Source organism: Cygnus olor, chromosome 3, assembly GCF_009769625.2.
Source record: "Cygnus olor isolate bCygOlo1 chromosome 3, bCygOlo1.pri.v2, whole genome shotgun sequence".
NCBI lineage: Eukaryota > Metazoa > Chordata > Aves > Anseriformes > Anatidae > Cygnus > Cygnus olor.
The window spans coordinates 53568227-53580699 of NC_049171.1; the positions used below are offsets into that span (position 1 = coordinate 53568227).

The 12473-nt window shown below is 36.4% G+C and overlaps 1 protein-coding gene across 2 annotated transcripts in view; it reads right to left on the reverse strand.

The window, feature by feature from the left end:
• Positions 1-12473, reverse strand: part of MAN1A1 (mannosidase alpha class 1A member 1) — a 141636-nt gene that overhangs the window by 80490 nt on the left and 48673 nt on the right. For both annotated transcript variants that reach the window (XM_040551505.1, XM_040551506.1), the window contains exon 4: positions 2677-2757. In XM_040551505.1, coding sequence (XP_040407439.1) covers positions 2677-2757 — 81 coding nt within the window. The remainder of the gene's footprint in view (positions 1-2676; positions 2758-12473) is intronic.

The window sequence follows — 12473 nt, forward strand, 5'->3', positions numbered from 1 at the left end:
GTTTTTAGGAACTACTCAGTATGATAGAATATTCTTTAATCATGATTAGTTAGACTTACAAATGATTATGAAACATACAATATGTTTCAGCTTTGGATCATTACCCGTGGGAATGTAATTCAGAAGTACAAGCAATAATTATTTGTGACTCCTTTTACTGAAACATAGACTTCTTTAATTAGGATATTGATAAGCGAGTTTTAAATAGTTAATCTGACAAAGAACAAAATGAACTTTTAACTGAGAGTGTTTCATCCTCCAAGCAACCTGTATACAGGTTGTTCCACTTCCTTAGGAATGTCCGCTGATATAATAGACAAAAGGATGATGTGGGAGCAGCCAGGCTCTGGCAACATCAGTCCTTGCCATACCTGCCAGCAGCACCAGTGGAGGATACACCCACACAACATGGGAAACATCACACTGCTGGACAGCTGCTCTGTCGTAGGAATGGTGCATCCAGCTCTTCCCATATGCAGCAGCTGGTTATTGCTTCAGTATCTTAGACTTAGGAAGCAAACCAAGATGTTTCCCCACATCTGATAAAGGCAGAGCATTTTTAAGAGATCCACGAGGAAGCATGCCAAGTTACTCTCTAAGACACTACGACAACTCTTAGTTTACGAACATCATTCTGCCTCAGACAGGAGATATCTATCAGAGTAATGAAAACCACTGACTAGTTTGGGCAGTGTCTTTCCCAGTCTGCAAGAATTCAGGACTCTCCTTAGTCATTCATGTCACCTTTGTGTTTAGGAGCCCATTCTACTTTTGTTAATGAGTCCAATCATTTTTAGAATAGACATCATCATCCAGCATCACTTTTCCATCACAAAACATTCCACTTAATAATGCATTATGTGAAATACCTTCCTTTTTTTAAATGTTTTCTCATTTCATCTGCACAATAGAGTTTTATTTGAATATCAGCACTACTGTAAATCCAGTCCAAGAGGTGGTGATAAAACTGCCTCTCTACAGGTGAAAGAATGGTTGAGAAGCAATGACTAGGTGCTATTTAGGAGAAACAATATGCATTGATTGAAGTGAGACTGTGCATTAACAGACACATGATATAAACCATCAACATATAAATGAAATCAACAGCACTGATGATAAATGGCTCAGGCATTCCTTGGCAGACAATTGCTACTTTATTCGATGGTTCACACACAATCCTCCACCAACTCTTGTTTGCCAAGAAGTATCTTCTGTTTCTGTCACAACCAGTTAATTAAAATGTAGGAATAGGTTATACTGGAAAAGCTCGCTATATTTTATGAGAGGGAGATCTTCAGGGAAAGATACAACTATTTAATCACACAGGGAAGAGCTTGCAATTCTAAAGACACCCTTAGGTATGCTTATTTCTGGCTCCTGAGTTACTGGAGGAGGACAAGTGATTTCCTTCAAGAGTCAGAGATGAAACAACAAACAGAGGTAAAACAATATTTAATAAAAGTGAAGAAGCCAGCTACTAAACACCTCTCAATTTTTTCATTTATATTGAGTCAATATGAAATGTGTCTAAGTACATTTTTTTCCAGAAAATTATAAGAGCTAAAACATGAAAAACTGTATATTTTAAAACATCAATGTCTTTTCAATACCATCTACACTCAGAACAGGATTGTGAGGAACAAACAAGTAAGTCTACTTAACAGGTAAAACTGTCAGCAAAACACTTTCTCCTCATAACTGCTTTGTCTTAACTACATAATGCAGTAGTACCTGCTAGGACAACTTTACCATATTAAGTTTTAACAAAAAACAACACATACACCATAAAATTTAAGATAATTTAAAGAAAAAGGTTCAAAATAGAGCTATATCTAATAGTTTTGAAATTTACAGATGAAAGAAAGATTTAAAGAAATCCAAAGATAAATTCAATTGATGGTTAAAAGACTTCTAACTTGTGTTGATCCCACAGTAAAACATGACTATAATCCACAGACAGGAACAAGAATCTAAACTAGTAAGATTAAAGACTTTTTAATTGCCAAACTAAAAATTTAAAATGTCACAGTACCTGTGACTTAGCATAGCCTTCTCTAAATATATTACAGAAATAATTGCATTTGATAAAGTTCTTATACAAAATCATTTCTTTATCCTTTCCAGAAACCATGACAGGTGCTGTCACAGTACCTTTAAAAGTCATTAAGAAGGCAATAGAGATTAATGAGATATTACTGCTTTAACATGTAAACATACATAAACATACAGTTGTCCTTTCTTTCTTGCCTTTTCCATGTGAGCTGAAGCTTTAGAAAGGCCAACAGCTTTGTCAGAGGTGTGGTTCATACAAGTATATACTCCTAAATTATTTGTGAAGCAGATACCTAATGTCCCAAATCTACAGCTTCCACAGCCCAGTGGCATAGAGGCTCTGCAACTACACACTCCAACATGAAGCCCAGTAAGAATATCCTGGGTATGGTTTCAACTGAGGAAAAAGTTCACTGAACACTTACACAAAGTAATAGCTTAAAAACTTTAACACAAATTAACACTAATAGAAGCAGTAAGAGCCATTAGACATCTCTGCTGTACAGGCCACGTTTTCAAAGCTCTATATAAATTTAATTCTGATAAATAAAATGGGTTGTTAATCTAAATTAACTACTTATGTAGATGATGGTATTTCAAATAAACCACGTGAAAACATCTTACCTCTTCTCCTGAAAGATAGTAAGCTGAAAGTAGTCCTCCAACAAAACGGATGTTCACTTCAAATACTGAAATTTCTGCATTCTGTTGAAATAAAAAACCACAGCTTTATTCTCTGACACTTTTCTGTAAGAAGAATACTCTCTACTGAAATTATAGGTTCTGATTATATTTACATAGAGTGGTAATTCCAGCTACTGTAGGAAAACATTGGTTTTATTTTTTAAATACACATGCATGCATTAAAATACAACAGCTGTAGATGGCAAAACACTTAGTATGTAGGGAAAGCCAATGTTAAGTGATCTTAGAAACATTTTACAGTGCTGTTTCTCTTTCTCATTTTAACAAAACATCCCCTTCATTATTCTCATACTGTTTAACTATTCACCTCTTCCACTTTGACAGGAAGCACTCTATAAATCCATGTAGCTGAGCACTTCCCTGCAGGTGATTCAGAGCTCAAATGCACTCTCAGGTCATATGCCCCACACTACCTCACCTCACACCATCTTGACTCAGACACCTTATGAGAAGTTCTAGGTCAGAATGTCATATCAAGAACATTTCTACATCAATCTAAATGCAGGTTATTCTAAAGTTGGACTTGTAGGTAACATGAGTCAATTAAATGTTAATGATAAAATTGTAATCACAGCATGTATTCACTAGTAAGGAGATGATCTTTCACTATTACAATGACAGATCTTCCCAAGCTGACCTGGTCTTTACCAATGATGTAGACTGGCTTTGTTGTACTTATCAGTACAGATAAAGCCACTACCTAACTCAAAGCACATGCTTCACTGCCTTTTTAAATTCAAATCTAAATGAAGAAGCTCATCTTATGATTACTACCTTCCCGTGTTCTGGAGGATCAATTCTGGTTTTACCCTAAAACACAGTCCACTGAAAAGGCATTTAGTTGAAAAGCTGGTCTAGTGATGTTTCTTAATTTCAGCTTTAGAATGTAGCACTACTTTTTATATTTTTGCATCTCTGTAGAAAACTGGCACTGAGCAGTCAATCTTCTAAACTTTCGTGTACATAAACAAGGTGTTTGACTTTCATGTGTTCTGAGTTGCTTTTGCTTCTATTGAGTTGTTTTTCCTGTTTTCTATTTCCTGACATACACTACAGCTATATTCAATATAAATCAACACATAGTGGGGCTGCAGAATTTTCTTCCAAAGGGCTTGCAGGCTTTTTCTCATTCAGCTAGTTAACATACTTTTCTCCAGTTTAAAGGTTCAGACATCAATTCACAGAGGAGGGAAGAAGTTGCTCCCTGTTTTCTATGGATTTGAAATTCTAGTAAACTACCTTTGCAGAAGAGAATAGCACATGGTTACTTATTAGAAATGTTACTTCATGGTTTTCAGGTTTGCAAGGCACTCTGATTAAGGAAGGGTGTCTCAACACATTGCAGAGGGTTGTTCAGTATTTCATCAGTTGTAAAAGGCAGAGACTTCAAAAAACACTCACTGATTTGCTACAATGCTTGTTCATTTACCCTTAGGTGTTTAACTTTTCTCCTTTAAAATCAACTGTGCAGCTCACCCTCTAAAAATTGAGGATATAATTTAATTCACAGAATTGCTCTGATTAATCTGTAATTCATATACTATATACATGTATGCCAATGTAGGGTTTTGTTTGCTTGTTTGTTTTTGAATACACACAAGCAAAAACTGAAGGATCAAAGTCACATACTTCTGTCTATAGAAAGCTCATACCTGGCATCACATGTTAAGACTGTCAAATTAGAAGGTTTTGCTAGTGTGCAGCACTGCTCAGAGCATGTTTTTTCCTAGTTCATCTTAAGAGTGCTAAAACTCCACTGTATCTCCTTATTTACTCCTTTCCCAATACTTGTCTACTCTCATTCTTTCTGAAAGAAACTACAAAGGAAATGAAATAAGACTTAATTTCTGGTTCCAAAATTAATCTGACATTTCTGTTTCCAAGCTTCCAGTCCTTATGTCAGTGAATCCAGCAAGATGTAGAATGAAATAACTGGAAACATATATTCAGTTCAGCTTTAACTAGTGCCATTTCTATGCATTTATTTTATTTTATCATGGTACATGGTTAACCAGAGGAGATGGATACAAAAATAGTTCAGATTTGTAGAGGATTTAAATATCTAGCCAGCATAGCTGTTCACCTACTAAGCAGGCTACCTATGTAAAAACACTGAATTAACTAAAGAAGTCTACATTAACTAAATCCAGAGGAGAAAACAGCTTGTAGAGAACTGATCTGACTTAAAGGCTGATCTGAAGAAAGAATGTTTAAAGGCATGATTAGGGATGGCTTTTCTTCCCTGGAAGTTGAGCTAGCCAATATATACCCCTTTAAGGAACTCCTATAATTTGGACTTTACTTGAGAACCTTCTTCAGAAGTTAAGATATTTTCCACTACAATCCTGAGCCTCATCACAGGCTAAATAACTTTTCTTTGATGTAGGAAAGTTGAAGTTGTAAAGAGGTAGGAATTGACAAGGGAATTAGTTCATCAGATATCTCAGACACTTGTGTTTCCTATATGGATTGAATGAAATTACTTTTCGATTTGAATTGTTCAAAGTAAATCGAGTGATATATGAGCTGAATGTTTTGTTTCCAGAACCTTACATTCTACCTTTCTGGATTCAATATGGCCATTTAAATCACAACCCTTGCTATCTTTCAAGGAATGCAAAAACCCATTAAGAAAAGCTCGGTATATATGCACTGACATCTATTTCTAGAATTCATATATAGACAAAAAGAACACTTTGAAGTAATCACAGAATATCCTGACTACCCAAAATTCAGACCATATGTCTGACGATGTCCAAATGCTTCTTGAACTCTGGCAGGCTTGGTGCCAGTGGCTGACCACCCTCTTGGTGAAGAATCTCTTCCTAATATCCAACATGAACCTCCATTGACACAGCATTGTGAATAAAGATTTTACTATTGAATCACAAAGATTAATTGCACTGTAATCTTGAATGTTTTCTGAACTGGTGATCTTTCAGGACATTTCTTGAAGCTAACCATTGTTTTGATGTTATCAGCTTTCCAATACTTCACTTGCACACATCTCTGACCCTTTGTTCAAAAGCCTCACTTCTTTCTAAAATTTTTACGCAAGCCACCGAAGCAGACAGTGAATGAAATGGACAGGCATTTCATTAATGGTAAATTTGAAAGCTGCATGCTTCATAGCGTAGTTATTCTCAAACTCATCATAACAGGCTAGTACTATTCTCAGAAATCACAGGGATTATAGCAATTTGCAGAACAGTTAAAGAGGTTTTATAATTTCATGTCAAAGAAACAGTCATCTCTACATGGAAAGCTCATGTGAAGAAGTAGTCGGAAAACAAGGAACGTGTCTGAAGAGCAGTAGATTACTGCTACATCAACTTTGCCCTTCTTTTTGGTTTGATTTTTGCATTACACATTACAAATGCTCCCTCCTAACCATTACCCTCTTTTCATATTTTTAATCACCCACATACAGTTTGCACAAATAAGTCTGTATGCTTCTAATCAGACGTCAAATCTCAAGCAAGGAATGCTATTTGTATTTTCCTACCAGCTGTACAAAAATACCTTATGAATCTCCTAACAGAGTACCACAATATATGTACGAAAAAAACTTTATCATCATCTCCCAAAGTTTTTACTTTTATTCACCAGTTGAAGTGGACAAAATTTATTTTGTTTTAATTTCAAGTTTAGCCTTCTCTTTCAAACCTTTCTTGTATTGTAGCATAGGAGGTCTGAGAAATGGTTGAACTAATTCTATTATTTCAAATGGAACTTCTGTAAGGAGAATTGACGTAGTCATTTTAAAATGACTATGATGTTTCTTTTGTTAGTTCCCAGGTGTGTAAGATAGCTCTTACCAACTGGATGGATATAATTTGTAATTTCACAGTCTTTCCATTAGAACCCTAATTTAGATTGCATGAGTGTGCACTGTATACAACAATATCTGAAACACCTTTGTGAGTACATCTGCTAATCTCTTACTGTTACTATGCAGTATCATCTTGCTCTAACTGCTAATTTTGGGGGCCCCCTTTTATAAAGGATTCAGAAAATATGTAAATTGAGAGTGATATGCATATTGGGAACAACGTATTTTTGTTTTACTTCCAAGGTTTTTATTTTAATTGAAGTATGTGAGTAATTTGGTCTTTCATCTTACACTTGATCAATAATTTATCATTCACTATATGGGATAGTCCAAGTACTATTTGAAATCCAGAGAAATTGTGACTACTGCTCATTGTATTTAGAGAAATATAAAACCAAAAGCAATATATGTAACCATATGTATCCAATAAGTGGTACAAGAGCAAAAAGATGACAACTTCATGGAATTTCATCTGTTTTTCTCCATTAGCTTCTAAAAACAACATTTCTTCTTGACAAAGATGCAACATCTTTTACATTGCTGGCTAAAATGAAAGCAAACATATTTACATATGGTGGAGACTGCTCTCGCAAACTCAGGCTAAGCAAGTAACAAGTCTCAATAGTCAAAGAATGAAAAAGCCAAGCGTACCATATTTTGTCTTGACAAGGAGAAATGTTGAAGTTTTTTAAGCAAGAGAAGAACTGTAGTTCAACATTCAGAAACACTACAAGAAGCTGCAGAATCCAAGTTTTAATTAATAAATATATTAGACTATTAAACTAACTCATTTTAAAGAAAGGGAAACTGACTGTACCCAGGAAGCTTCAGAAAACAACAAAAATTACCAAACGGCCAAAAATGCTAAGTGCTACATTAGCTAGTTTGTGTTACTTTGTCTTTGCATTTTATTTGCAAACCTGTGACAGGCCAATCTGATCTCCACTGTACCTCACTACTTCACTTCCATCACTTATGTAAACTGGAAGGTTAAGTCTACAACTGCGAAACTGCTGAAGTTTCAGCCAGCTGTGTTTGAGTTAATGTTGAAAGCAATGTGCATATAAAAAAAGGTACTATCAGCTGTGCTTTCCTGAAGCCCTTCTTCTGTTGAACTTGTCCAGCTTCCCAAAAACGAGTATTTTCATCCTCTGGACCATTCCCTTATAGCACAGCTCTTTCCTCAGAATCTTTCTCTCCAAAAATTCGTAAATCAAGACCAAAACAATTTCTGTCTATGTTTTCTCATAAGAAATCTCCCTCACTTATAAACGTAACATTTGAAGCAAGACATAATTTTCTTTATCTACGAACTTCCACCCAGCACTCAGCAGCACTGGTAGTTGCTCTGTCACTCATAATTCCATTGGAGAAAATACCACGTGCTTGTTATGTGGATGAATAAGTATTCACAATAAGCAGGTCACCTGAATTTATACTTGATAGACTTTACCCTTGGTTTTCATAAAGATCCAAATGAGGCTTCAATACTACCATATAATTCAGTCTTTGTTATTGGGCAGATTCATTTCCAACCTTTTTTCCTTCAGTTCTCCTGTTCCTGTCTCATCAAGAGTGTAATAAAGTCCCAGTCACCTCACCCACATTTCCATCTATCGCTCCTATGTACAGGGAATGCAGCTACACGTGCACACACACATACCTCACTGCTCCATCACAAACAGCCTGTGTCCTGCAGGCTGTATCCAGCTGTGCGAGGTAACTCCAGGGACCCTACACTGAACAATACTAAATAATGTACATAATTCTAGACTAACAAATGGGCACAAACAGCCACATTTCAAGTGAAATGAGTTGTACTTGTAATTAACAATAATAATATTCTTGTCTTTAAACACAAAGGTTGGGAACAACAACAAACCTTATCATTTTCAAGTAGTCCAGGAAGTATGAAAGAGACATGAAGAGTATTACAACAGCTTACTTTAATCTCCTGTAATTAAATAACGTTTCAACTACTAGTGACTGTAGAAAAAAGTTTCATTCGCAGTCCACAAATTAAATTTAATGGCAGTTTGTTAAAACACTTAGTTCCCCTTGACAAGGGAAACAATTTTAGCAACCTTTGTTGCAAGTATCAAAGCTTGGTTACTGCACAGCATGCTGTTTAAGCTTACTGATGTCCCCATTTAGCAAAATGTAAGACCTTAAACATGAACAAAAATAATGTCACTAAAGGCATTAACTAATCCCCAGCAGAAAAAATTGCATTTAATAATAAATTTGCCAAGATCTCCTTTTAGCCCATCAAAATAATGTCTTATTCATAATCGAAACAAAATAAAGTCACTTTGAAGTCTGGTATTTAGAGTGTACTAATAAATTATTTGGCAAACTTGTAAACGAGTAGTCCCACAAATTGAACCATTTTCAACTGCTGGCTTTCTTAAGCTTCCTCACAGACCCATTATACTTGAAGTCCATTGACTCTCTTTTTTTATTTTATTTTATTTTTTTATTTTTAAATAGGAAAGCTATCTTGTTGCAAATTGTTATATCAGGGAACTTTCCAGTTTTCTCACTTAAACCGCTCACCCCACCCCCCACCCCCCTCATCCCCATGAACACTTTGGCTTAAGAGTGCTGGCAGGACACAAGCCTCAACTTATCTTTGCTGTCTTATGCATCCCCTTCTCTTTTTGCAGTCCCCAACTCATTTTGTACCTATCTGCAACAGCAAACAATGGAAAGCTTTTCATCCTTTCCCCACAGCACAGCATCCACTCTTTTCTGAGTAGATGCATCCTGTGCAGCTAACATGGAAAGATATCTGTGATGAGACGTAATGCACAATGACTCAGCACTCACACAAAATGTTAATGAAAGTCAATTAAATTATATCCACACAGCTAGAACTACCACACAGGCCGCTACCACTTTCATCTGACTATGCAATCATAACTTCCTGCCATCCTCCATTTTAGGCCAAAATGGAGAGCGGCGAGGCAAACAAAGCAAAATCTGCTAAAAAAAAACAGCAGGAAAGTTATTTTAGTCAGAATATCAAATTCAGTTTTGAGAAATCTACTAGACGAAACCGTTTTCCCAACAAGCTTATTGCTTTCTGCTCCATACCTTGCCTCCCTTCTGGTCCTGCCTGACGACACCCACCTCAGAAGGCTAAGCAGGTCACAGCGTGAATCCAAGCACTGTCCCACATATCCTTTAACTGGCAGCACTTTCTGCTCTGGTTTTGGCCCCTGCTGTTCCAGCCAATGCCCAGGCACACATTAGGACATAGGTCAAGGACTATTCCCACTATGTGATAACGGCAAGTCTGTCTTTCTTCGGGGGAAGGAGTTCAGCAGGGTTAGAAAAGAGGCCTTTAAGCATTTATTTTAGGAGTGTAGACTGATCTCCTCTCCCTTCCTCCACTTCCTAGACTAATTCCACCTTCTGCGTCCAGTTAGCTGCAGCTCTCTTCTATCTTTCTACCCCCCCCAAAAAAAAAGGAACAAAATCAAGCCTCCAGCTAGCCCCAAGCCTTCCCTACATCACCCCTGCCCTTTCCTCTGCCTCGCCACAGCCTGCAGTTCCTGCTCTGCTCAGGGCAGCGGGACAGATCAGCTAGCCTCTCATCCTAAAGAAGTTGGGGGGGTCCAGGTGTAGAAGCGAAGCACCATCAGTTCCCCGTACTTAACTCCTAGTCCTTCACTGCTGTGCCAAATGGCCCAGCTCCTCCACCACTACTTGCTGACTCCTAACACCTTCACGTGTTTCATTGAGATCCCTCTTCCAATCTGTCTTCCTGAGGATGAACTCATTTTGGGTCACCCTCTTGCACTGCAGTCTGATAGCTTTCCCTCCCTAGCATGAAGCAGAATTTGGGTGATGGTACAGAAACTCTTTCAGAAAGCTATGAATGCTGTGTGTGTGTACATGCCCTAAAGCAAATAAGGAAAAAATAAAAATAGAGAAGCACACAGTGCTGTGTGGTTATAGCTAGGAAACAGCCAAGTTCCCTAGTGATCCTGTAAAATACAGCCTCCTTTTTCCTCAGTTGTAATGTGTGCTGAGGTCAGACCAAATCCTCAGTTATATTAATTGAAGATCAAAGATACACCCCCACGCACATGAAGCTATTTAATGAAAAACAGAGCAGACACCCATGATGCAAAGACCATGGACTCAGCCACTGCTAAACATCAACTCTTTCCAGAGGTTGAAGTACATGTAAATTTCTTAAAATATCAGCAGAACAAGAAAATGCAACTTACTTCCTGAAGAATCACTTCGTTTCCCTGAAATTTCAGCAGTTAGAAGAGAACGGATACTGAACATTGCAATGTAGATATCTCAGTTTCAAAACCAAAGAGCTACCAGCTTCAGTTATAATGAAAGTAGCCTAAGCAAGTTATACTCCAAAAGAGGAAGCTTTCAAACATGTCCACTCACAAGTTTACCAAGAAGGGTGGCATTTACTTATCTAGAATTTTCTTCCTAAATCAAAACTTGTTTACCTTTCTGAAGAAAGCAAACTGAAGAACCAAACAATTAATTTGTTGAATGGCAGGACTGAAATTTAACAAGTGAAGCAATGATTGCATTTCCCACTATGGCATCTTTATTCTGTAAATCCTTTTACGTTGATAAACTGGTGGCTACTTTACAAAGTAAAATTTGGAAACTTTTATGATCACATGATGAGAGTAATCTGCTGCTAGCCAAATACTCTACATGAAATATTATGAGTTTTTAGAGAAGATAACTTGCTTTATCCAGCTGCATTACAGTAGAATATAAACAGAAAAGACTGTTACAGATCACACTGTTATTTTTGCAAAGAACATCTTAAAGAAACTTCCAGATTTAGAAGGCATAGTTCTAAGATTAAATGTATACAAAAAATAATCCTATTTATACAAATGAAGGCCAACTGTGCTTCCCCAAAAGCTGATTAAGCAGTCACTGCCCAGGAAACAACCCGAAACATCAACAAGAAACATGCTTTATACTACTTGCAGGAAGGAGCATTTATGGATATGGCTGTGTATCACTTATTAAAACCTAAATCACTTTCATGGGAAAAGGGTTTCTGAAACATGAGAAGGTAACAACTTACAAAATATTAATTCAGAAAATGTTCCATAATGCCTGATACATGGCTATGTTTCAGCTTTAAATGCTTAAACACAAAAGACTGTGTTGTACTTTGTGTTAAATAATTTCCAGCTTTAAATTATAAGACAGCAGCATTTAAACTTCAATTTTAAAGTGGAAAACTAAACAAGTTGATTAGCTTCAAACAATTCATTCATTAAACAGATTGTTTATTTAACCGATATAAAGTTAATAATCATAACAAATTACTGAAGTTGGTGTTGTAGTTATTTGTTTTAATTCCCTCATTCTAGTTTGGGAAAATCAATTTAGTCATTACTGATGCCAAAGTAAAATTCAGCTCTATATGACTATAAAGTATTATGAGAAGAGTCACATGAGGTGTTGAACTCAGGACTGCTATTTCAGGTATTGTTATTATCATATATTATCTGTAAAGTAGTTTTGGTAAATCTGTTGAATTACTGCACTAAGCAACTAATGTAAAACAAAATTTCAGATACTTTGACGGACTTTACAGCTTTTACTTATTTTTTCCTCAGTAATGCTTAGATCGACAGGTGGAGCTGAAATTGTAGTCAACACCATCTATAAGCAGAAGTACAGCAAGATTTATGTAACAATGAATATTTTAACTTCAGTAATGTAAATCACTTTACATGCTTTATAAGATTCCTCCAAGTAGAGCTCTGTTCTTTCTTTAAAGAAGTTTGCTATTTTCTATGGTATTTTGTTCTTACTTCTTTAAGCTTCCTAATGCTAAGCTAGGCAAGACAGGACTTTCGTATTACAAACATTTCTA